The 27,993-nt window shown below is 36.5% G+C and overlaps 2 protein-coding genes across 2 annotated transcripts; one reads left to right on the top strand and one right to left on the bottom strand.

The window, feature by feature from the left end:
• Positions 1–1,200: 1,200 nt before the first annotated feature.
• LOC121422355 (WW domain-binding protein 11-like) lies at positions 1,201–14,494 on the bottom strand. Its single transcript, XM_041617343.1, is given in 11 exon segments — positions 1,201–3,738; positions 3,740–4,359; positions 5,311–5,652; positions 6,404–6,618; positions 7,411–7,495; positions 8,120–8,182; positions 9,194–9,281; positions 10,060–10,157; positions 10,773–10,866; positions 11,714–11,745; positions 14,346–14,494. Coding segments are annotated over 11 exon segments (2,070 nt in total). The 5' UTR covers positions 14,410–14,494; the 3' UTR covers positions 1,201–3,369.
• A 2,333-nt stretch (positions 14,495–16,827) lies between these two features.
• Positions 16,828–27,373, top strand: LOC121422424 (RNA-binding protein with serine-rich domain 1-like). Its single transcript, XM_041617457.1, has 6 exons — positions 16,828–16,931; positions 22,634–22,768; positions 23,167–23,529; positions 23,844–24,085; positions 24,618–24,765; positions 25,396–27,373. Coding segments are annotated over exons 1-6 (1,005 nt in total). The 5' UTR covers positions 16,828–16,929; the 3' UTR covers positions 25,511–27,373.
• Positions 27,374–27,993: the final 620 nt, after the last annotated feature.

The following is a 27,993-nucleotide window of genomic DNA, read 5'->3' as shown; positions in this document are numbered from 1 at the left end:
ACACCCATGAGAAAGACACTTCACTCTTTCTTGTGAGAACATTAGCATATCACCACCACTTGCGATGGACAGTGCTATCAATCACCAGAAGTGATCAGTTACCACGTTATCACCACTTGCAATCAATAATCTTAGTCTCATACCTTATCCCCTCTTGTTATCCATATTCCACAGCATGAACATGGTCACAAGTGGTGCTAGATTGCAATTGTCACTCATGACATAGGAGCATTCAGACACACATCTCTGCTCATAACATCAATGCATCGACTCTGTTATGAGTAGGTATTTTTTGCTCAGTGAACCAAACGGGGGAGTCAAGAACAGAAAGTAATGTTTTTCAAATGGCAAAGGATGCCTCTCAGCCTTTGACAAAGATTGGAGAATATAGGAAGAGAAGTAGACACAGTGATTTTCCGTTTAAAAAAATGGTCTTTTCCGTTCCTGAAAATCTGTTATTCCGTTTCAACTTGATATAAAAATTGAATTTCTTTTTTGTCACTGAAAATGTACACAGCAAAAACCTGAATTCCATTTTGCAAAGGCCAATTCCATGAAATTTTACATGAAAAGTATAAGAACCAAACAAATTTCCATTTTACCGGTAAAACGGAAAATCACTGTCTCTAGAGAAATAAAATATAAATAAGATGATAATAAATATTTCATACAGTCTGAATCTAGAATGGAGCTGCTGCTGTTCTGTTTCTTATATTGGCAAAGACTTCTTATAAATGTAGCTCTGACCTGATAATCTTTCTCTTCTATGTTTTCTCTGTGTCACTGAGCAAAACTCGCAAATCATTCTTTTTACCCCCACCTGTAGTTTCATTCCCATGCTCTTCTTTCAATTATTCAGTCTGTTTCTTTTTCCTTCTCCCACTCTTACTCCTCCCCTGAACTTATTAAAATATGCCCATTACTCCAAATCTCATCTTCTCTCTCTCCATCTTTATCCCCCCCCCCCCTTCTCCATATCCTTGACCCTGTTTCATCATGGACCTACAATTTTTCATGAAGACGTAACCTTTGTGGTAACTTTGCCATTATGGTATCGACCATGATAACCTTTAATTTGACTGGCTATTGAGTCCTGTAATTCTGATAATGGCAAAGTTACCAACTCTTATGAAACAGGGCCACAAGTCTGTAGAAGTAGTTCATTCTTAGTTCATTCAAATAATAATTCACAAGCATGTATGCTATTTGACATTGCAATTTATCAACTGGCATATTATACAAACACATATAATGTTTAAAATCTATTTATAAATGTATATCATCAGAACTCCTCTGCCTCAAGAGTTTTGAGTGAATTCAATAACCTCAAAATTGGATGGTACAGAGAATCATAACACATGGGAAGAAGAACATCTACACCTTTACAACAATTAACATAATATATAAATTACTAACTACCTTCAGTTGTTGGTTTAGAATTATTCTAAGAAACCTAATCAATTTGGCTACATGTGTTTCCAAAATTATTTGTAATTTACACCTAAGAAGAAAAAGACATGAAACCATAAAATTACACATCAGTTTCATATGACGATTCAGAAATTGACCAGTAGTTTCTTCCAACTTTAAATATTCACATCAAGTGATACACATGTTTTATTCTGTAAGATGCCGTGGCCATATAAACCAGACATTCATATTTCACATGGTGTAATCATTCTAGACCATAATCATTCAAGTTCAAAACCTCTGAGACCTTGAGAAAACCAATGTGAAAGAGGACCTTTACTGAGCTAGTGCCTTGAGATGTACCTGCAACATGAGTAGACTTTGAAAGTTTAGTTTGATTGTTACAAGGGACTTTCAAGTTTAAACACAGGGTACAGATTTATATACATGTAGACGTATATAAAATCTTACTGGTCAATTGTCTAAGATAATTCAAACTACATGTATAATCTGATGTTTCTGAACAAATATGACAAAGATTTAAAACAAGAGTGTCGCTAAGGTGAGCACATAATACGCCCGTCTGTAACGCAGAAAATTGAGTTATTGGTCAAGCAAGAAAAGTAGAAGGTGGCTGGCGACTTCACCTTTGAACTTTTGGCCTCAAAATCAATAGAATTGCTAGGATCTATGCTAGTATCATACATACCATACCGTATGAGCCTAGATTAAGTTAAACTGAAGTTATCACGTTTACAAGGACTGCAGAAGGGTAAGATGAAAACATGTCAGTGTGACCTTGACCTTTGGACCTCAAAATCAATAGGCTTCCTGGGATCCTTGCTAGTATCACACACCAAATTATATGAGCATAGGTTAAGATAAAACTGAAGTTATCGCGTTTACAAGGACTGCAGAAGGGTAAGATGAAAATAGGTCACTCTGACCTTGACCTCAAAATCAATAGGCTTCCTTGGATCCATGCTAGTATCATACACACCAAATTATATGAGCCTAGGTAAGTCAAACTAAAGTTATCGCGCTAATAAGGAAAAGTTAACGGACAGACGGACGGACACCGAGCGTGATACCATAATACGTCCCGTCTTAGGAAGGGTGTACAAAAATGATATGCAATGAAGTGTTATGTCATGAGGTCTCAAATGCTTAATAGTATACATTAACCCTAACTATACTGGGGGCTGGCAGCCCCCCCCCCCCCAATGCTTCACACAATATGTTTGCAACGTGAAATGCTTTCACCATGACTACATCTGCGACAACTGGGTTCTGAAGTACTTTACATGTGTCGCACCAACATTTCCTAAAAAACATGGTTTTGTGTACAATTATACAATTTGTGTTTTCAGCAAAATACCATAAATCAATGAATATTTTTGCTTTTACTGATTCAACTTACTTCATTTTATGCTGTTATGATTGCATTAGTGTTACCAACAATTTCATTGCAAAAATGGTGAAAACGGTAGAATACACCAAAAAGAAATTGCAAAAATAAAAGTACACTTGCTAAAAACACCACCTACACCCTAAATTAGCACATTCGGAGCTTCGTTTCAGGAGTTGGAGCAAAAAGTATGATTTAACATGTTTATTACACATAAATCAGCATAATTGAATAAAACTTATTTTCTTGAAAAAAAATATCTGTACTATTCTGTAGATTAGGCCGTTGATAACCTATGTTTAATTTTCGCATGATCACATGGCCAATGGCCGGGGATGTCATAGCCTAGTTAGGGTTAAAGGATAAGTGACCACATACATGCCATTTTGTGTTTAAAAAATAAGAACAGCAGTCTTTTACTTGTATTGAGCAAGACAAGCCATAGCAGAAGCTTCAATGACAATAGGCCTGATGAATGATTTTGACAAAGCTGTTCATGATCGCGTAATATGGAAGCTGCAAGTCCAATTAAAGTGAAAGTTACCACACATTTACATGAGTTCACCCATTTCTTTCATGAATTGATCATAAGCATCGTCCTTGGTGGCTGACTGTACAGCAGGGTTGGGTTTCATAGCCGGAGCCATGGCTGCTTCTTCCACTCCACCCACTTTCAGGCCCTTTGTTTTACCCTTAGCGTCTCTCTTCACACGAAGCGAAGTTGGCATGAAGCGAGTCACATCTGCAGTGAGATTCCTGATCTGGGGTTTGGCTTCAATGGTAGCAGAGGACTTGACGTCAGCAGCTTCTTCTGCTCTTGTTGGGAGGCGTCTGATCATAGGCGCAGCAGAGAAGACATTGGGGTTCTCCAAGCGTGGCACACCAGGTCTTAGAGGAGGCATCGGAAGGCGAGGAGGGGGGCAGCATACCGGGAGGAAGGGTTAAGCGTGGAGGTGGACCACCTCGAAGGAGTGGTGGGACACCTGGTGGTGGTCCTGGAGGTGGTGCAGGAGGTCGGCCAGCAGGGGGACCTGGAGGGATCATCCTGAGGGGTGGGGGAGGTGGGCGAAGAGGTGGAGGTCTGTTGAAGTTGGGAGGCACCCCTGTAGGTACAGGCATACCTGGTGGGAAGCCTGGAGGAGCTGTGGGTGGTGGACCAGGAGGAAGCCGTGCTGGAGGAGCTACAAGTCCTGCCGCTGTAACAGATGTACTCACGCTGCTTGCAGGAATTACAGCTTTTGCTGCTGCTACAACTTTCCTGAGAGCCTCCAACTGTTCATCCACTGGCTGTTCACCTTTCCTGTCACTATCACCTTCATCTTCTTCATCGTCTTCCTTATCATGACCCCTTCCATCTTCTTGTTCCTCCTCATCTTCTTCCTCCTCTTCGTCTTTCTCTGCTGCTACAGGTATCTGTTGTCCTGCCATAGCCAACATCCTGGCTTGCAAAGGTGTCATTCCAGGGGGTAGTTTCCGACTCAAGGTAGCCTCAGAACTCTCTTCATTCTCACCATCATCAGCAAAACGAACAGATCTCTTCTCTGCAATGGTCAACAACAGAAATAATAATCAGACAACATCACTTACAAGCACTTTGATAAAGTAATATTTTTGAAATATAAACAGACATTGGGTGATTTCAAGTACGGTGTTGGTGTTGAGAGCATGAAAAGGCTGCTGAACCAAGCCCCAACACCGAGCTGAGTTCAGAGGAGCGATACCGATCGCGTTATCGATATCCTATGACGTCACGCCTCTGCGCTGCACTGCTGATCATCTCAACTTTACGCGAGAAATTCTCGACGACGAAAGTGAAATCAGGAAGAAATTGCAGTAAAATCTTATCGTACAGAATGCAAAGGTTAGGATCACTGCAATAATCAGAAAGCATGAATATTATTTTTCTTTAAAATGTGTAAAACTCTAATGATTTGCGCTCATCTTAACTGTAATAGATAATTTTGTGGGGGTGTTTCATCGTGTTCGCCTCCTGCTCGTGAACTACAGTTCATCAACACCAACACCGAACTTGAAATCACGATTTTCCCAATCCCTGGGGGTTGGTGTTGGTGAATAGGGAAATTGCACGTAGATCGTCAACACCAGCTGCAATGCTCGGTTCAGCAAACGACATTCAACACCAGAGCTCAACACAAACTGCCGGAAATACGTCATATATTCCGAGGTCAATCCCAACACCAGCATGATTTCAAGTACGGTGTTGTAGCTGGTGTTGGTGTTGTCCCAACACCAACACCAGATTTCAACACCATACTTGAAATCACCCATTTACTTCCTCTTTCACAATTTGTCATTTCTTTCTCTGGATTCTATTGTGTATGGAACAAGGAGATGTTGCTGCCCCACAATCTCCCACCAATGTATGGCATAGGCCTACATTATTTTTTTTTTAAGTAGTAGATGAAAAACTTGTAGTCATTAGTTAACTGTGTAAATTGGGAACTGCATGATAAAGAAAATAATAAATTTACCCTTTTCTCTATAATCTTCTTCATCGCTGCTCGACCTTCTCCTGCGTCGTCTTCTTCTGCGATAATCATCATCATCGTCATCCCGATCATTATCACTGTCCTGCCGTAACCTTCTACCCATCTCCTTCTGCCTCTCCTCTTCCCTTTCTCGTTCTTCCCTTTCACGTTCGTCAGCCATGCTGTCTTCTGTATCGCTGTCACTGCTGCTTTCAGCTCTCCTCCTCTCTCGCTCTCTCTCGTCCTCACTATCGCTGTCATCGGTCTCCATCTCGTCTGATTCATTCTTTCTTTTCCTTGTCTCTTCCTCCATGTCCTCATCTTCATCGGAGGATAGCTCTTCATCTAAAGAAGGAATTGAAATAGGTACATCTAAAGCCTCATTCATATATGATCTGATAAAGCTCAGCATTATTTTTCATAGTGTAAAGACATGGTGAGACTAATTGCCCCATCCGTACTTAAAAACACACATTATGCTCTTTGGGTCTAAAAATGAGCGGGTGAACTAATGTCATACTGATTTTATCAAGATGTCAGAAAATGATACATCATTGTGATCTCAGAAGCCATGCTAAATGCATAAAATTCTGCATTACTGTGCTTTGTAGTTAATAAGATTATGATAAGTCAATTTCACTTTTAATTGGGTTTTAGTCGGCTGAGGTCTTTAACAAGGGATGCACATGTACTGAATTCCCACATAAGTCACAAGGTAACAAAGGGAAGTCAAATGATGAGGTACAGCTTGACAGTAGCATATCTCTGGGAGCAAGGAGCATGTACCCCAGGCACTACTTTTCGGGGGGGGGGGAGCAAAAATGACAAATTATTTTAAAAGTAGAAAAAGGTCTGGTTTTTTAAGTTCTCTGAAAAATCCTTGAATATTCAATCTAAGGAATATCAAAATATATCATGACAGAAGTTCTTATTTCTAAGCTTCAAAAAAAAAGTAATATCTTAATATGATCTTAGTATGTACATTACAATAATTTTTAAATTAATTTTCAACTTAATCATTAGACAATATACTTTCAACTGGTTACTAACAATGTACATGAAGGAGGACAATCAGACATAGTGATCAAGTACTGACCTCTTTCAGCTCTTAGTAACTGTTCCATTTCATGTACAGCAGCAAGATGTGGAGGAAGACCCGAAGGGGGTCCAGGGGGCGGTACAGATACCCCTGGTGGCAAGCCTGGTGGTGGTCCTGGGGGTTTCTTCCCATTAGGGAGACAATATGGCCAGGTCAGGGTGGGTAGCACAGGAGGAAGGGTTGCCATGAATGGGGGCGGTATCAACGGTGGGCTGTAGAGAAGATTAAGCAAATGGTGTACATTAAGTTATAGTCGTGCATAAGGCATTTGAATAAATCAGAATATTAAAATTTCATCTATTTTGCCTATAAATTGCGATTCAAACAACAATGACTATATATGACATCACAAACACATCCCTAAAACAGAAAAAAATTAAAATGTCTGGAAGACAAACATAACATAGGTTTGCATTGGTTTATATTTGCAATAGAAAAATGTACAGTGTACAAAATTGAAAAATTGCAACTAAGAACGTTAAGATTATACAAATAATAAAAACATATGAATGGAATTCTCTATTCAGAGTCATTGATATACCGGTACTGATCCACTACTGTATTGCAGTTCATAACCGTGTCACATTTGCCCTAAGGTGGCTGTACAGCAAGTCAAAACAGCTGTTTTGATATTTTGTACCAGCTACATATAGGTGGTTCGAATGAAATTTGATATAACAGCTGTTTTTTACTCGCCGTACGGCCGCCGTAGAGCAAATGTGACTCAGGTATTAGTCTCATATCACTTCTGTCATATGTTGCTATTTAGTATTTTGAATATCAGTTTTACCATAACTTTAAGAGAATATCAGAATATCATAATCACTATTCACTGTGGAATGAATGATGAAATATAGTTGAAATTAATTTCTTTCATCAGAAGGGGCTTTGAAGCTATTTAAATAATATAATTACAATACCTACATGTAGTAAGAACTAACTTAGTAAGAACACATATTTAAAATCAAGTTGAAACAAACTTCCTTGAGGAATACTTTACTTACCCATATGATGAGCTTTTCTTCAAGATGGAGGGCGGCTGTGCCCCTGGGAGGGGGATATCCTGAGGGAGGGGTATGGCAGAGGGGGCTGAGGGTAGAGGAAGAAAGTATAGATATTATCAAGTCACCAATTAATTATTTTCATTACCATTTCCCAGCAGAACAGTGTCAAATATGTCAATACAAACACAGTGTGGAAATCAAGAATAGGTTTTTCATAAAGGTCTTTTTTAACTAATCTTTGATTTATTTGTTGGTAGGAATCTGAGGAGCGTTTCATGAAAGGACCTGTCAGGTATTTTGCCTGACAAGGTAGATTACACACATGTCAAAAAGTAATATTTTTCAAAGATTTGATAATGAATCAGGTATTGACTGGATCATATTCATTCATGGCAACTTCATATGTTTAATGAGAAATCCACCTATTGCTTACATTATTGAAAATAATGAAATATTTGATATTTCATAAAAATACAAAGCAAACAGTGAGTGTGTGACATCAATGGATCCCTAATTTGCAGACAGGCTGTGTTGATCACATCACTGTTTTGTGAAATTAATTTTTATAAGCAAGAATTTGATATGTCATGACTTTCTTATCTGATTTAGATAAGATCTTCTGTTATTTTGTTTTTCTCTGTTTATTCAAATAAATTCTTGTTGGGATGGACTTTACCTTGAAAACATAAAAATAATGAAATTATCTTACCATTTGGGGCATCTGGGAGCGGGATAGATTCCACCGTCACCTGTCTTGCATCTCTAATAGCCTCTGCAATCAGAAACAAACATTCAAAATATATATTTCATCATGCATGTGAATATAATGACAACTTCTTTATCAGTATACATTGAAAAAATAGAAATTGACATCCCATTTCAAGTTGTCCCTTCCTCACATACGTGTAGGCCTACTTTGAGAATGCAGTCTTCATCCTAATCCAGCAGATTTACTTCTTAGATGTATTCCATGCTGTCCCTGCTTTGATTTACTAACACCTTATACAGACTTTTTTTTACTTTCAGATATTTTTGTGTGTCTTTTTAAAGTAGGACCCCCTTCCAGCATAAGTCAATCTTTCAGAAGTGGAATAATCACCTAATTCAATGCATTATTTCAGACCAGGGTCCTGTTTCATAAGACTTGTTATAATAACAAATGCAAGGTTTCTACAACAAATTTACTATCAGCGAATCAGATTGAAGGATTTTAGAGGCTTATAACTGTAGTTGTCAATTTATAATTGTCACAAGATTTATGAAACCGACCCCAGAATATGAAAAACATGTGTTATATATCTTTCGCGTATGTCAAAGAGATTTGACTTCTTCACCAGAGTCACATCTTGCTTAAATTTTCACTATTGTTTTTTTTCTAATCTGTTTATTAATTCATATTACTTTTAATTGGTTTGATTACAACACATATAAACAAAATTTGATACTCCAAGATTGGGTGAATAATTTACAAATAATACATCTTGGCACATACAAATAATGAAAGTGAAGATCAAATCAAAAATGGAAAAGCATACGTCATGCAGATTTCATCCGGACACTTTTGTATAGAAGTTACCATTATGGTAACTTTGCCATGCAATGGTAACTTGCTTGGAATCCTTGATTCTGATTGGCTGTTGATTAGCATTACCATGGTAGTTACCATTGGATGTCAAATTGTCCATAATAGTAACTTTTATGCAATATGGCACTGGATATCCAATTCCTTCAACAGTGTTTAATAATATTTGTAAATTAAATAATTTGGGGGCCTTTTTCTCACCATATTCCTTGACTTTTGTGGTTCTCTGTTTTTCATATTTCTTCTCTGCCTTCTTGAATTCATTGTAACGTTCTGGTTCCTCACGGCTCTGTGGATAAAATATTGGAAACATCATAATGACCATCGTCATATTCATGATCATCATTATTACCACCATCATCATCATAATCACCACAACTATAATCTTTATCACCCACCACCACCATTATCTAATAGCCCTGAAAGCCATCAATGTATATTCATCTTAAAAAAAAAACATTCTTCCTTGAATACATGTACAGATAACATATTACAGACTTATTCAATTTGAATTTATTTTTCAAAAATCTGAATTAGCTGGTATAAGATTTTTAAAAAGCTACATACAGAGATAATGTCTGGAATTCTAGGCCTATTCCATGCTTGAAAAGTTGTAAACCCTAAAGATGACATATTACACACTTATTCAATTTGAATTTATTTTTCAAAAATCTGAAAACATCTGTAAGAATTAGCTTATATAAGATTTAAAAAAGCTACATACAGAGATAATGTCTGGAATTCTAGGCCTATTCCATACTTAAAAAGTTGTTTAAAACCCCAAAGAAAATACTTGTATTCATTTGTTATGTTTTTTGTAGGGATCCCAATTTTTTTCATTTAGCCATAATTTTGAATCCCCCCCCCCAATTTAGATTTTAGATCACATCTTAGACACAACATGTGTTATATGAAATATGTAATTATTTAATCTGACAATGACTTTAAACAATTTTGAATGAATCATCTTGGGATATACCAGGAATTTAAAAAAAATATTTAGTCATACTTTACAGCCTTAATTCTACAGTGTATGCTTTACAATGTAAGAATTTGCACTAACTCACATATAGTTTTAAAACTCTATCAAGGGTTTCTTTGATTTTCTTTCTCTTTTCCTTGATAACTTTCTCATTCAGGTCTGTCTTCACCTCTGGATTCAATTCTAAAATGAAACAAGGAAATAAAAACTAGATTAATGAAATAAGAGATGTGGATTTTATGTGATGAAAAGATAACAAAAGAGGAGAAAAAAAAAGAAAAAAGATGATACAGAAAAAAAGCAAGTATGGGAAGAGATGACTTGGTCATGTTACTTGATAACCTTATTTTGTTTAATTCAACAAGATTAATAAAATCAGCTTGGGTAACCATACCCTACCAAAAAACAAATTGATTTATAAAAACTGCTGTCATCCCTGATACGACATAGATGTAATATTTCTCAAATTGTACATTTTTCATATCTATAAATACCTGTAAAAGTTAATTGATATTTCATTAATGATTTTCAATCAACTTTGAACTAAAATATTTGAATTATTTGTACTCATTTCTTCAACTTCAGAAAAAAATGTTGATACAATAACGAGTAACCTATTTTATTAAGGGCAGTTATGAGCACAGAGAAACCTTGGTTCATCCAGTGTTGAGACAATATATGTGACTTTGATGATCTAAGACATGCATCACAGTACATGGGGGGGAGACCCATAAAATAAATGCATTTTCAACTGAAAATTCTGATCTCCCAAGTGTAATATGGGCAAGAGTAACTCACCAAGTTCATCCAATGCTTCTAAGTCTTGTAGTAAACCTAATGGATCTTTGTTCTTCAAGACAGCAGCTCTCACTGCCATACGCTGCTTCTTGTTCTAATAAACCAACAAGAAAGTTAAACACCAATGATATATGAATATAAATTTGGGGGTTGACTTGACTTTAAATATAGAGAAAGAGGTGATGAATGTACATGTATGAAATGAGGCAATGTATGACTTACATTATCCATTACATCACATTTATTTTGTCATGAAGCTCATTTCATCGTGTATGACATGTTTCCACATACATGTAAGCAACCAAATGGTATCAGATTCTTAAAATAAAAAATAAAAAAAGAGAATTCTCCAAATTGCATTGGTGTAGAATTCTCGTAATGAGGATACTACAGTGATCCAGAACACAATATGGACATTCTACAACAGAGACCACCGCATGTAGGCCATCTGAATTTCAGAGAAATAACATCTCACTCTCCCACTTCATTACTTTATTCTGACCACATCAATTGTGTACTCTGGCTGAGCACAGGTTTAAAGTTTTGACACAGTGAGAATGAACTTCACAGGTTTCTATGAAATATAATTGCTAGCTCTAAGAACATATTCATGCCATGAGTCACTCTTCTAATTTATATTTGAAAACTGATATGCTTTACAACATGAAATATTTAAATTTGAATGATTTATTAATTCATGGAAACACTTGTTCCATACATGAACATGTACAGAAGTCAGAACAAAATGAAAGACTTTGTAATTACTTACACAGTATGTGACTATGTGTAGTCAGAGACACACTGAGGTGTAAGTGATAAAAAAGACAAGTGTTTTAGTTTTATATCAATATGATTTATCCAGTCAAGAAGGAGGCAGCCACAAGGGGAGAAAACCATTAGACCCCAGATTTACTAAACTACATGGTTATTAAGGTACTTGCCTTCTTTAATTCCCTTTTTCTTGCTTCCTTCCCTGTGAAAATAAAATATACAATCGTAAAATATATGTTTAATTGTCCTATAAAGACTTTATTTTAAAGGGCAAACGCTAACATCAAGATTTAACAGAAATCCATCCAAGCCAGCTCCAGGTCCCAAGAATTACGGAACATGCCCTAAATTCATGAGAGGTTAAAGCCAAAATAGGTTTTGAAGCATGTGATGGTGCTGATGAAATCAAGAAGTGTAAACTATATTATGGTAAGATATTCTTGTTTATTTAGCAGTTTAGCCAATTTTGTGGTACAGTGTAGGCCAGGCCAGCCCTAGATCTATTTTCATGTTAATGTTACAGTCCACTCCTAGTACCAAAGAGGTCAATATTGACCTCATAGGTGAAATTAGTTATTGTGTATTGCAGTGTAGATATCACAATTTATATCCAAGGTAAAAAAATTCTACCTTGGATATAAATATTTTGAATAAATATTTGTGGATTTTGAAAAATGGTGCTTGAAAGTCTGACAACTCTGGCAGTTTTTTCAACCTTACTGAGATCCCAATGTCCTCAGAGTGTTGTAGTCCAGTGACTCAACTAACCCGGCGGTCACAGATTTTGAAAACCGTACCAAATTCATGATCAAACATATTCGACTTTCTTTCCTTTTTATAATTCCATGATAAACAAATTCTTTCTCTTTGCCATTTCACCATTAATACATTTAACTTAGCCTAAAGCCTGTCGTTGGTTCAGCACTATTGCAGTTTCGAACCGGCCGACTCCAAGCAAATTTTTCCACCAGAAATTGTTCGCAAACATCATGGCAAGTCCCTCGATCACAATTCAAGGTCAATTATGCCCACCGATTTTTCGAATAAATGTATTGCAATCGGGAATGGCTGTATTTTGGCTTCGATCTCATCATCCTTGTGCAAATTCTCAGTCAGACATTGCTTCGCCATAATTTTTATTTAAGCTGAAGTTTAGTGACTAATATCATGCAAAACATGCGGCAAATAAACAGGTGAGCTGCCGCAGACAAATCTTTTGGTCGCTAACTTCAATCCATGTCAAAATTACGGCAAAGCCAAGTAGACGTACTAAAAATTCTAATCGGAAAGCCTTGATAGAAGCACAACTCGTAGAACACAGAGGGCAGCAACACACGGCTGCCATTTTTTCCTCTCCGGCAGAAAAATTTTAAAAATAAGGAATATATCATCGGTAACGTATATTTTTTTGATATTTTCTGGGAATGTGTATAGTATAAAAAGAAAGATTAGAGTCTTACGAAAATAGTTGGCCTTCTTTCAAGATAATATAATCAGTAGAGATGCTGGTCCAAAATTGGGATTGTCCCAGAAAACAAGGATATCCCCCTACAGAACAAAGACATGAAATACGGTAATTGAGAGTGCTAAAATTAGATTCAGTGACCTCAATTCCCCCCAGTTCACCATCTATTTTTCAGGACTTACCGTCTTCCAATAATCTTGTTAGGAAACCTGAGCAGTAGAGGTGCACGGCCAATATGGGAGACTCTCTCCAATAGGGGAGACAATCTCCCACATGGGAGACTTGCTTTGCAAAAGGACAAAAGAAACAACACCAACAAAAGCATGATTTTTTTCCAACCAAAATTTTGTCTCACTGAGGTCAGAAGCCCATTCGTTTTGTGTGTGATTGACAACAAATATCCTTATCAACACAAAAGTAGACGGTGAATTTTTTAAGTAGACGGTGAAAAGGGGTAATTTTTCATGAGGAATCTGCTTATCACATTTTTATTTGCCGCCAGGGTAATCCTTTTGCCGCAAATGTAAACAAAGGAAATTGGTCTCCAAAACTGGAGACTGTCTCTGAAATTGGATACCCAAATTCTTCAGAAAAGTCTCTGATGTTGGAGATAATCTCCCACATTGGAGACAGTCTCCAATATTGGCCGTGCGCCTCTACTCCTGAGTGATATGTTTACATTGACTGGTGCACTTGATTGGTGTCAGCACTTGACAGGTAAATTAACTTTACAAGATTTCTTGTGTGAAGAAATCTTTAAGAACTGAGACAGTCCCTGTAAACTGGGATGATCCCAATTTTCTGACCAGCGCCTCTACTGATGTAATTTAGAAATTTTTTGTTAAATGAAAACTACATGATCTAGACAAAACCTGGTTGCCTGACTTGGTTGACCTGATTACACATGCAGGCTTGCACTAACACACTACCACCCGTCGGTGAATGGGGATGATAGTAAAATGTCAGCAATTGTTACATAAATCCCCAGAAACAAGTTATTACTGTCTAATTCTGTTTTGTTTATTGACTTCTTCGGATGTGACTGAGCTGAGAGACTTGCCATCATATTTGCAAATAATTCTGGTGGGGAATTAGCTTGAAGTTGGCTGGTGCAAAACTGCATTAGTACCACTGGCATTGCCATTTGCATTAGCATTCCGATTTCGATTGGCATGCCTGACCAATTGGCATGGCATTCACTATACCGCCAGGCATTAACAATGCACATTTATCAGCGTGTGGGACCAGGGCCAGGCCTTAATTAGATTGTCCCAATTCATCCCGAAGCACTCACGCATTCTCATTTCTTCTGCAAGATTTACACAAAATTTACTTACTTGCTTGATCAGTAGGATTCATATACTTCCCACTTTTTGTGGTATTGATCGATCGTCTCCCCATTTTGGCAGGATTTTATAGGAATTCTCCTCACGATCACAAAATCCACGGAAAAGCAAACTGAATGCACTCTATCGATGAGGGCGCCAAAACCAATATGATGCAGTATTGATATGATGATCTCCCCGCTATTTTGGTATAGTGTACCCACTGAAACAGAAATACGTATTTCTAGTTCAGTGAGTATACCCATTTACCCCAGCAAAAAAAAAAAAAGAGATGAGGAATTAGTGAATTACTCGGAATTACTCGAATAAAGAGTTAATAATAATATATTCAAAGAATTTAAGTTTTATCACCCCAACTAGTGTAAGATCATTTCGACCAACTGAAGAAATATGACAAGCAAAAAAAAAACGGTTATCAAAAAGTAAGGTCATCTCGTCCAAAATACACGATTTATTTCGATTTTTAATTATGTATTTCTTTCCATCATAAAAAAAAATAGGGGGAATCAACATTTGATATTGTGTCCCCCTACTATTTTCGGTAGGCGGAGGACGCGTCCCCCTCCCCTCCCCCTGGGATTTCCGCCCATGATCCTTGCAATTAAAGTGGGGGTGCTGAAGTTCAGCACCACCCAATAATTCTGGAAGATAACAGCGAATTTGGAAATGTAAGGAAAACAACTTTTTTCAAGGGACCAAAGCGATCTTCATTTTGTAATGAAACATTTTTTTTTTTTGGGGGGGGGGGCTCGTCAAATTTACTTCAGCACCCTAGCAAAGGACCCTGACAAGCTTCTATTAATGGGATGCTCCGGCCGCGTTCAAAATTTTGATGCTGAATAAACCCAAGGCTTAATTTGTGATGCGACAATTAAAGGGATGGTCCGGGCTGAAAGTATTCATAATTAAATAAATCTCGGAGTGGAATTCATTGAGCAAAATGCTCAAAATCGGATAACAAAATAACAAAGTTATTGAATTTTAAAGTATAGCAACATTTTGTCAAAACAGTCGTCATGAATATTCATTAGATGGGCTGATGATGTCACATCTCCATTTGTTCTTTTGTATTTTATTATATGAAAAAAGGTTTATTCAATTTTTTTCCTCCAAGAACTAGAAAAATTGGATTGACATCTGATTTAGTGCATTAGATATTTATTGCTGCAACTTATTTAATTATAAGGGAGACATATTATTCACACAAGTATGAAATAATGAAAAAGTATGATTTATGTAATAACATAAGAAAAGGAAAGTGGAGATGTGACATCATCAGCCCACCTAATAAATATTCATGACGACTGTTTTCACAAAATATTGTAAACTTCAATAACTTTACTATTTGTTATCCGATTTTAATGAAATTTTCGGCATTTTGCTCAGTGAATTCTACTCTATGCATTAAGATGTAAATATTTTCAGCGCGGACCATCCCTTTAAGACAATCACAAAACTTTATGTATCTGTTATTTTGTGAAGGTGGCACATAAAGAAGAAGATTAAGAGGAGGAAGAAAGAAGAAGTAGTAGAAGAGAAGAAGAACTTAAGAAGCTGAGGAGGAGGGGGAGAAAGAAGTAGAATAATTAAGAAGAGAAGAAGAAGAAGGAGAAGCAAGAAGAAGGAGAAGAAGAAGAAGAAAAAGAAGAAGAAGAAAAATATGGAGAATTAAGAAGAATAATTAAGAAGAAGAAGAAGACGGAAGAAGTCGAAAAAGAAGAAGAATTAAGAAGAAGAAAAGAAGAATTAAGAAGATGAAATTAAGCATTGATTTGTCACACTAATTTTGGCGTTATAATATACCTCGAAATTTATTTGTCACTGAAGTCGGCCTGAAATAGAACTAGGCCTATACTATTATCATTGTTATCATTATTTGATAATAATAATATGTAGGATATTCATATTGCGCACATATCCACCTTGTTAGGTGCTCAAGGCGCTCCTATATTACCCGGCTAAGCTAGGCGTTCATAGCGCACACAGCTTCTTAAGGAATTACTTCCTACCGGTACCCATTTACCTCACCTGGGTTGAGTGCAGCACATTGTGGATCAGTTTCTTGCTGAAGGAAATTACGCCATGGCTGGGATTCGAACCCACGACCCTCTGTTTCAAAGTCCGAAGACTAATCCACTGGGCCACAACGCTCCACTTTATTAATATTATGATTATTATTATTGTTGTTGTTATTATTATTATTATCATTAGGACCTATTATTATTATTAATATCATTTTCATCATCATCATCATCATTATTATTTTCATCACCATTTTATTATTATCATCATTATCTGACATTAGTTTGTTGTTGTTGTTATTCATCACTATTGGTGAGGTGTTTTATATTCCTCTTTTCTTTTTTCGAAGAAAGGCATGAGTAGGCTGCAATTCAGACCCTTTACTCAAGTGAAGGGTTTGCACAGCAGACTAGCCTCTAGCCGCCAGTACCACAAAATGCCCCACACGAGTACCAAATCGATGATGCCAAAAAAAAGGTACTGCTGCCTTATAGAGGGCGCTCGTTCCAGCCCAGAAAAGTAGCGTTTGCGGCGTCCTCCGGTCACAGCCAAGATGTAAGAACAATCGCTTTATTTCGAACACATCTTAATATTCTCGTCGTAATTTGAAAATTTATGAGTATGCTCGATATGTTATCTTAACATGCATTGTTAAATTTTTGTATATAATCAATATATTAGCTTGATGATCATCATGTCAATTGTGCGAATCCAGTGACGATCGAAATCATTTTAATGACTTTTTTAACAATGAGTGGGACTGTGCAAAACGAGGGATTCACAGGACTGGGGTAGATTAGGGTCTCAATAGTAATCTTAGTAACATGTGGAAACAAAAATAGTGCACTTACCACGATTATATGGATGAAGGTATATCGTGACACTCAAATCCTGACATCGAGGCACAGACGGGAACCTCAAAAAACAAGTCGAGGCCGATATATATTATCATGATTTATAGCCTCGGTCTCAATTGGCCATTTTTAACAGTGAAGCAGGAGCCAGGAAGGAGAGGTATCGCAACAGAACTTTTCGTTTTTTTTGAGGTTCCAGTCTGTGCCTCGTCAGGATTTGTGCGTCATGATAGACCTTCATCCATATATAATTGTGGTAACTGGTAAGTGTATCTGTCCGTTGATGTACAATCACCAGCATCTGGTTGTCACGTTCATTGTACGTTTTGGGGTTTAGCCTTTACTTTAGGGCACTCATAATATATTATAATAGAATTTGAAGGTGGTACCAGTACCTTTTCTCTGTTACTCCTCCCTGTGTCAGTAGAGGCGCACAGCCAATATTGGAGACTGTCATCCCTTGAGAGAGATTATCTCCAATATCAGAGACTTTTGTAAAGAATTTGGGTAGCCTATCCAAAAAAGACCAATTTCAGAGACAGTCTCCAGTTTGGGAGACCAATTTCCTTTGTTTACATTTGCTTCAAAAGGATTACCTTGGCGGCAAATAAAAATGTGATAAGCAGATTCCTCATGAAAAATTACCCCTTTTCACTGTACTTTAAAAATTCACTGTCTACTTTTGTTTTGATAAGGATTTTTGTTGTCATCCACACACAAAAAAATGGGCTTCTGACCTCAGTGAGACAACATTTTGGATGTGTTGAGGGCTCAAACAGACGAAACATGAATTGTAGGTCTTGGTTCAAGAACATTTATTAGTCAAATCAAAAACAGCCCCTGCACAGAGAAGTAAGAAATGAGAGCAATTATATAATAACACATTTGGTAATATATAAATTATCAATAACGAACACAATATACTTTATCCATACAAAATAAACATCATAATATTAATATTGAATATCATATAAACAGAATATATCAATATTCCAAATCATACAATCATATGAAAAAATATCAATTGGCATAATGTAATAACATCTTGTCACATACCTTCCACAAAATATATCAAAAATACTAAAACAATATGATTAAGTCAAGTAGTATATCAATTTGTCAGAGGCTTTACAAATGCATCTTTTATTATTATGTAGCTTAACATAATAATAAACATAATATGTCATTTGAACCATTAATTACTAACTCACCGAGAATTTAGTGTATACAGTCCTGAAACAATCTGGAACTATTAAGTCTTATCTCTCGGTGATGATAAGCAAGCAATCTGTAATAAGTTAACAGTGTAAAAATGCAATTCACAATCAAGTATTCAATATTAAACATTGATAAATACAAATAAGAGATAATCATCATTTCTTATCATATACCGTCATTCATGTATCTCTCTCATTCGTAACTACTATTATTTTCAACCACAGTTCACATTCTTTTAATTATTAGCAAATTAAAAGGAATCAATAAAATAACCACACAATTTCACATTCATATAAAATATTAATTTCTTTAATTCAATAGCACATGTACTTCTACTCACCAATAAGCCGTTGTAAAACTTTCCAACATAACAATTCATATATTCAGATGCTAAATATGGTCGTTGATCATGTTGATCAGCACAAGAAAATAAAGTTACACAGGTCTGTTTTTCAAGAGGAAATCTGTTTCTCTGACTAAACAAGTTGAAAAGAAAATATGTTGACATCGCAACGCATCTAACAACGCGTTGCTGGTTGATGCATATTGGCTGTGCGCCTCTACTGTGTGTGGTGAAATAAGATTGGCAATGTTTGGCTTATTTTATCTTTTTCTTTGGGACAAATGCTTGAATTTTTGACACTGGCAGGTTCCATTTATACAGCTATTATTCATCATATAACTTGGCTCTTAGTCTTAAGTAAATTTGATTCTTTCAATTATTTTTTGTTGTCATCCACACACGAAACAAATGGGCTTTTGACCTCAGTGAGACAAAATTTTGGATGGAAAAAATTATCTTCTTGTTGGTGTTGTTTCTTTAGTCCTTTTCCAAAGCAAGTCTCCGATATGGGGGACTGTTTCCCATATTTGGAGAGAGTCTCCCATATTGGCCTCGTGCCTCTACTGACAAGAATTCGTTTAAAAAATGAGAAAAATGTTATGAAAAGACTGGGAAAACTTGCCGTGATGTTTACGTCGCCATCTTGTTTTCTTTGTTTTTCGCAAAGGCTACAAGTCGCATATCGACATTTTCGCCCCCAAGATTTCTACTTTCCTTCTAACAGATCTAGCCTAGCCCTAAATCATGTAAATGGGATACAACTTCATTTCCAACATTTATACGATATTGATTTCATTTTTAAACGATTGATTTTTAAACGAAAATTCATAAAAAAAACAAAAATATTTTGAGAAGACGGGGGAAAAAACTTGCCGATGTGTATGTTGCTATTTTGTTCTCTTTGTCCTTTGCCAAGCTACAAGACGCACAATCCTCAAGGGCGAAAGCACATGTTAGTGAATGATTTTTACTTTCTAGGAGCCTCCTGGCTAGGTTGGGTGGCTGGCAGCAACTGCTGGAATCATGGAATGGAGAGGGCTAGCGTAGATCTATTCAATTATTTGACAGTGTGGTATGCTGGGATGAGTTTGATGAAGACCATTTAGCGACCACTTTTGTTTGCAAATAAAGATAAATTCCAGTATTGGTAACGATCTCAAAATGACTTTTTACAGAATCTAATATAATGACCACCCAAGTGTCAGTTTGTATGAATAAAAAATATGTGCCAAAGGATTCTGGAAGAAATTGTGTAATTGCTGAGAAATAAGCAAAATAAGCGCGGATTTGGTCACTTCCGTCGGGTCTTTATTCCAGCAATAATAATACACTGTCCCACGTGTGCCTATCTGTGTTGGTGATCTTCAGTGTGAATATTTTTCGGCGTAGATTTCAAGATTTCACAAAGTTCAGTTTATGTAACTGTACCAGATCTAGATCCTCGATGATATACTGACAATTAAGCCTGGTTTTACAGACTTTCTCATGAAATCAGTATTTATTGCAACTACTGGCATTTCTCTTTAAAGGGGAAGTTCACCCTGAAGAAAACTTTGTTGCAAAAATAGCAGAAAAAATAGTAAACAGTAGGGGAAGGCGGGGTAAGTTGTGACAGTTTTTGCTTTTTGCATGTTAGAATTGATAGGATTAATAATCTTGTCGAAATAAGTACTTTGCCTTGAAATTTAATTCTTCTGAAATATTTTCCACCTATATATAACTTTCTATCCCCACACTGAAAGTCATCGTGACCTTTGAAAAAAACGATGTCAAATGGCTCAACTTGCCCCATATATGGGGTAAGTTTGAGCCACCTTCTGGGGTAAGTTGAGCCACAAAAACTATGTACAAAATGTATGAGGAGAGAACCAGCATGTCAATTTTTTGTTTAAAGTCTTTTCACTTGCTAATTCTCTATAAATACTAACATCCTGTAAAAGGAAAAGAGCAGTCATGTAAATTTGCTCCTTTCAGCCTGCATTTCAATCGATTTTTATGGCTTGTTTGTTTTTTAAGATACATTACCATAGGAATACCATGGCTCAACTTGCCCCATGCTGTTTGGCTCAACTTACCCCAGTCCGAACTTAGTGCGATAATTTTGTATCCACACATTTATTATGCATCCATCATATAAAAGACTATGACAAGAATGAAGATCCATACCTGAACTAATAATGTTGTTATCATGTCTTTATTATATTTAAAGACATGTGTGTTTATAAAGCACTTATCTATTTCACACTCTTTTTACTTTTTTGGGTGAAATTCATATTTTTCCCTCTAAAAAACTACTTTTGTTTCAAAGTTGGAAACAATGTGGTGGGGTTAGGGGTTATGCTATGGGTCATCAATACATGACACCACCACAATGTCTAACTCATTCATTATTGGCCTGGGGGTGGTGGCTCAACTTGCCCCTATGCTCAACTTACCCCGCCTTCCCCTATTGATGAAGGTTTGAGGAAAATCTGTTAAAGAGTAAGAAAGTTAGTAGAGTTCAGAGTTTTGGATTTGCGACGTCATAAACGAGCAGCTGCCCCATGTGTTATGTAATATAAAATGCATGAATTTCAAATTTTGCATGGTTCCTGATGACTTAATTTTGTTTTCTATTCATGATTGGGTGTGAAATGATTTGTCTATTGATATACAAAAGGTACAGTGAAAACCATTTTCAATTTTCTGAGAAAATGACATTTTATTGATTTTTTACCATTCGCTATGTAGGAATGCTGCTCGCATATGACGTCACAAATCAAATAATTGATATTCTAATAATTTTTTCAAAATGTGATGAATTTTTCTCAAACCTTCGGCAATATTTTTTATTATTTTTTCTGCTATTTTTACAAAGTTTTTGTCAAGGTGAACTTCCCCTTTAAGTCCCCGAAGTAAAACCCAGGGCCAGGGGCCTGTTGCATAAAACTTTTTACCTGAGAAAACTCTGGTAAAAACTGAAAACTAAGGTTAGACTGATTTCTGCCATTGACTTTTACACAGGGCAAAAACTCCGGTAAAAACAACCTGAGTTTTCTCAGGTAAAAACTTTTATGCAACAGGCCCCAGGAGTGACATGTCCTGCATGTCCTGGTTTATGAGGATATCCTTGTTTTCTGGTACTGGGACGAGCATGATTTTTGGACCAGTAGATCTAGCTAGAGGTGCAGGTGCTTGTCCAAAACTAATAATTCAGCACCAATATTCTACTAACAAGTCTCAAGAGAACTTATTTATCACACAGCACACAACAATAATTTATTTTTTACTCACATTTAGTCATATAACATGGCTCCGCGCTAACACTTTTTTTTCTACTGGTCAAGCCCAATTTATATTGGACCAGTAGAAAGCCAGATTTTGAATTTTTTACTGGTCTGAACCTAAAATTTACTTGTCCCCCAAAATAAATTAAAGCATTAGAAATTATTATGCTGTCGTTAATTGATATTATTCCCCTCCCCAATGAAAATAAACAGTACTCACAACATAATTCGTGAGAGCAATTTCACAATTTTGGAGAGCCATTTTTATAATTTACAAAAGAGGAGAAAAGAGCATTTGTATCAGTTTGATATATTTTTACTGGTCATGTCGGACCAGTAAATCTGAGTATTTCTCAAAAGTTACTGGCCCAACAGGAATTTTTACTGGTCTGAGTCCGTCGGACCTGTGCCAGTGTCGCAGGTTGCTTATCATCCAATACAGCAAAATCCTGACTTTGAACTCTTGCCTCTTTTTTAAATGGAGTATCAATAGGGATCAAGGAGAATACCAGTCAATTCAACTCGTAAAGTTTTCAAGATAAACTGTAATTCTTACATGTCCTTTTGTTTTTCCAGGCCAAGAAGTCGGACAAGGAGTAGAAGTAGGAGTGGAGGGAGGGGTGATAGGAGAAGCCGAGGGAGAGACAAGAAGAGAAGAAGCAAATCAGTATCAAGTAGAAGTTCATCTGGTTCAGACAGTAGTTCAGGAAGGTATGTCACGAATTTATGTCCAATATCTATTCGATTTTTAGCAAGATATGATGTTTAATGACAATCTTTCTTTCTTGATCTAATGGAATTTTCAGAAGCTTAAATGGAAATATAATGGAGGAAGTAAAACAGATGGTAGAAGGCATGCATACATTATAACATATGCATGGATAACAAATGCCTTTAAGGATTCTAAAGGGTCAGATCATATAAGATATTCCAAAGATATTTAACACATCAATTCAAAATCTTGTTCATTTCATGTTCTATTTTATGCAGTCAACCTATCACAACAGTGGAGATTCCTTAAAAATACTAGTTGTTTGATCTTGCCTTATACTAACAAGGAATGTTGTCAGTAATTCCTTTTAAATTTCATTTTGCCTATTTCTATTTAGTTCCAGCAGGTCAAGGAGCCGTTCAAGCTCCTCAGGGAGCAGTTCAGGCAGCTCCCGATCACGATCCAGGTCATCAAGATCCAGCAGTAGGTCCAGCTCCGGTAGTTCCAGTGGGTCAGGGAGTGATTCGGGTAGTGCTTCAGGGAGCAGCCGTAGTAGGAGCAGGAGCCAAAGCAGAAGCAGGAGCAGAAGTAAAAGCAAAGGAAGAAGTAGAAGCAGAAGTGTCACCAAAGTAAAGGGAGGAGGTGGAGACAAGGATGGGAAAGCAGGAGGTGCAATAGAGAAGGAGACATCCAGAAAGTTTGATGATAGAAAAGAGAAGGAATCAAAGGAAAGAGCTAGACCAAGGAGAAGTAGAACAAGGTGAGAAAAGTAGAAAGGATCAATTAGTTAACTAAGAAATGTCCATCCTTTTGTCAGTGGGTGTATGGCCCTTCATTGCTCATAACTCAGTTTATCAAAAAAGCAGATGACTGTTGATGACAAATCTTACAATTTCTGTATTTATAGACAAAAAAATGGATCTGGATTGCTGTCATGAAATCACTCATGTGGAAAATCAGGATGATGGCATATCTTTAAAGCGCATAGAGACAGTCCAATATATTAAACTCTTGTAGTATAGCAGCGTACAATGCGATGTAACTAAGGCCTCCATTTTCTTTGTTTTTCCTTAGGTCAAGAACACCCCCTCGTCGCAAGCGATCGCCCTCTCCCAAGTCATCCCGGCTTCATGTTGGAAAGCTGACACGTAACGTCAACAAGGATCACCTGATGGAGATCTTCTCAATCTATGGTGCCGTTAAGAGCATTGACATTCCTCCTGATCGGACCCATCCACATGTGTCCCGTGGCTTCGCCTACATCGATTTCATGTCATCCAATGATGCAGAGAAGGCTCTCAAACATATGGATGGAGGTAGGAATGTTTTAATGGCAGGGTTGTTTTAGAATGCATTTGAAATAGATTTAATACACTTTTTTTTTCACAAGTCTGCTTTGCGGCTTATTTCCCCAAAGCTGATTACTACCCGTTCATTCACTCTTTGCTTCAGATTTAGCATGAGGAGCCCAAATCGTAAGTGACAATCATATTTTTTTTGAATGAATAAATTTTGGAATTTTTTGTATTATTTGTATAGTATTAATATATGAGTCATAGTTTTGATAAACCTCTCTGAACTATGATGACAACATTTTTGATCTTCTGGACACCTCAAATAGTCAAATTATTTGAAGACGTGAGAATGAAGTATTGATTTAGTCTGTAAAATTCAAAGGCTGATCATTGTCAAGAAAATTGATATTTATAGTATAAATATCAATTTCAGGGAATTTGATGTACACAAGTTCATAAAAGTACATGTAATGCAATATAATCACACAAATAGAATATTAACATTTTATTGGATCATACTAATCAATTTGTAATTGCTTGTGTTGGCTTGTAGGTCAGATCGATGGTCAAGAAATCACTGCTGCCTTCGTATTAGCTCCAGTTTCCCGTCCCAGACCCCTTCCACTACCAAGACGTAGCCCACCCAGGAGAGGAGGCGGATGGAGACGATCACCTCCCCCAAGATTTAGGGACAGAAGAAGGTAATCAGACTCAGAGATCCAAATATATTGATTTTAATCGTCCATAATTCACACAATCAAATATATGAATTTTGAGAAAACTCAATGAAAGCTTTAAAAATGTTTACAATCATGGAAATACATAGAAAATGCTTGAGTAGAAAGCTATGTACCCTCAGGAAGATGAAGATTGATTACATCTTTGACTTATCAATGGGAGGAGAAATTTTTATTTCACTTATTCACAGTCTCCACATTTTTAAATAATGTCCAATATTTTTTTTATGCAGAGCACTGAAATATAAAGAGACATGAAAAGAATGATTGAAGGAATATTTGAGAATTCCTTTTCATCTTTCTGTTTTCAAAGTAGATGTCCTACAGACAGTGCTCTTATTGGTCTGGTTCAGATGTGGGCCCTGTAAGTTTTCTGATTAATAACACATTGACTTTCTTTGTGATTGCTCGTACATATTGATCAAGAAATCAATAGACTTTCAGCTATTGGGCATTGAGAAAATAATTGTAGAGACTATTCCAGAAGAATTTGGGTGATTGTATTCACAAATCAATTGATCAGTTGGTGTTATATTTTTTATGTGAGTTCATTTAGATCTCCAACAAATGTCTTTTTATTTGTTCTATGACCAGGTCACCACCAAGGAGAAGGTCACCCATTAGATCCAGGTCCAGATCTAGATCAAGGTCCAGGTCACCAGCTAGACGTCGTAGATACAGCCGATCAAGCTCCAGTTCCTCAAGATAATCCATTAGTTTCCTAGTCCTGTGATACCGCTTTGATGTGTACAGCTTGCACGGATCGAGATAAGCTCATTCTGCACCAGTCGGACCCTGATCATTATTGTTGATCAGGCTGCAGTTCCTAAAGATAATCCATCAGCATATCTTTGTCCTGTGATGCCACTTTCAATTCATACAGCCCTCAAAGATCTGGGGTAGCTTGTTTTGCACATCTGCGAGCCTGATGATAGCTGTTCAAGCTCCAATTCTTTTATGTTTCCTAGTTGGCATACAGATCTGGTGGGTGTTTCATAAAGCTTTTCGTAAGTTAAGAGCGACTTTAAGAATGACTGGTGATCCTTTCTTGTGGTAAATGGCTCACAGCAAAATGTTCATTGGTGATGGTTTAGAGCGTAAAAAGGATCACCAGTCGTTCTTAAAGTCACTCTTACGAACAGCTTTATGAAACCGCCCCCAAGGTATAGATGGAGTCTGGAGTGTAGGTTTGTTGGGCTTTCGTCCATTACAAGTTTAAGCGTGAAAATGGTTTTCATATTTTATGTAATGTATGTTATTGAAATATTCTGAAAATGCTGTATAAGAAATAACCTTTCTTACACTTCCAAAACTTCAAATTGATTCTAATATTGGGAAGACATGGGGCCTGGTTGATGAAGAACTTTAATTCATGGAAACTTTTCCATTGTAATAATTGCTATGGTAACGGGACAGAGCAGCCAATCAGCTTTCCACTGTGGTTACCCAAGCTTTAGTTACTGCTTTATGAAAGATGATCAGTCGAAAGTGCTATAAGAAGTCCCTTACGAGTAAAAAAAAATGAAAGCAACGGAAATCACATTGACCTTATTAAATCATTTAGGATGTACTATTTTTGTTTCATTATGTAAGATTGCAGTTAGCAAGATAATCATCATGGCTAACAGTTTCATTTAAACAGCACACACTCCAGTAATCTCAATTACGAAGTTAAGAGATTAGGAAGCCTGTTCATGTTGTGAAATCTGATTTGCTCCAGTATGATTATATGTAAATTCCTATCTGGTTGTATTTCATCTAGGATTGTTATGTTTGTATTTCTTTGTTGTGAGAAGGGATAGTGATGGTTTAGCATTTTGTAAATAGTAACAATAGTTTTCATTACAATACAAGTATGTACACATTTCATTTGTATGCCCTTGATATAATGTAGAATTATTGTCTGCATTATCAAAAGATGAATGGACGTTAACAAGATAATATGCTTTATGTTGGTATTGCTTTGAATTGATCCTACATCAAGAGCAGACTTCTTTAATTCCAATATTTTACAACAAAATTATTTCCATGGTAACAGTCAAAGACCATGCTTTTACCATGCACAGTGGATCAGTGCTTAGTTACCATGATGGTCAATATTCATTTTTAGAAGCCTCTATGAATTGTACTTGCAAAATATAGGCAAGTTGGAATGTAGTGTTTCTTGCATTGCCTGCTTATTTTTATACTGAACTGCAGATGCATGTACTGACCTCACAATTTGTGAAGGACATAAAAACAATTAGTACTAAATATTGATAAAGGTATAGTCAAGAATCCCACGACTTGAAGCACCTCAATTTGATTACATATTTTGTATACCGGGGTAATTATAGAAGACCCAAAATTACAATTGGCCCCGAAAGTGAAGTTTCATTCTTCATTCATTATTCATTGAAGGACGTCCGTTGGTCAACACATATTTTCAATCATTATTGAGCCTTACCCAAACACATACAAAAATACCTTTTGTCTGTAAGTGAATATTTGTACTTCATTGTAATTTGTGTAATTCTTTTGTAGTTGTAATGCGAACTGTTTGACAATAAAATGTACATTGTATTTTAAAAAACAGTGTGAATCTTTTGTTTATTGTGTAGACTAGCTCTTAAATTGAAATCTCTGCAATTTGGGTATGCATTCATTGAAAATCATATAAATCTTTAAAATTGAAATTCATTGATTATGAATGTGGTCTTATTGTATCTCAATGTAAATATAGTGATGTGAAGTTTCATGACATTCAAGAAATTTGAAGGAAAAAAAGAGCAGAGATTACCTGCAAAATGTTCAAATTGCCCTCCCAAAATATATGTATGCTTGGAAGGTTTGTATCCACCTGGGTCTACTATCAGATGGTCTAGTCCTCTTTGTTAGTGCTTAACCCACTTGACTTACGATCAATCTGTGCTTAATACTGTTTCGGTCAACCTTCACTTGGTCTACCTGCCATTCGGTTTCGTGCTTAGATGGTCTTATATCCACCTTCTGATTATCTTGCCCTTTATCAAATACATATTTGGCTCATAAACGAAGCTAAAGGTATAAAGTGGATATTTGGTGAAATAGACATGACAAAAATTGGATGAAGCTTAAATGGTAAGGGTACCAAATGGTGGTTACACTTCGTAATTCCAAAGGTTTGTAATTCCGAAACACGTAAATTGCCTTTACCTCGATGTTTGTTAATCC

Source organism: Lytechinus variegatus, chromosome 10 (genome assembly GCF_018143015.1).
Source record: "Lytechinus variegatus isolate NC3 chromosome 10, Lvar_3.0, whole genome shotgun sequence".
NCBI classification, from domain to species: Eukaryota; Metazoa; Echinodermata; class Echinoidea; order Temnopleuroida; family Toxopneustidae; genus Lytechinus; species Lytechinus variegatus.
This window is presented reverse-complemented; position numbering and strand designations above follow the sequence as displayed.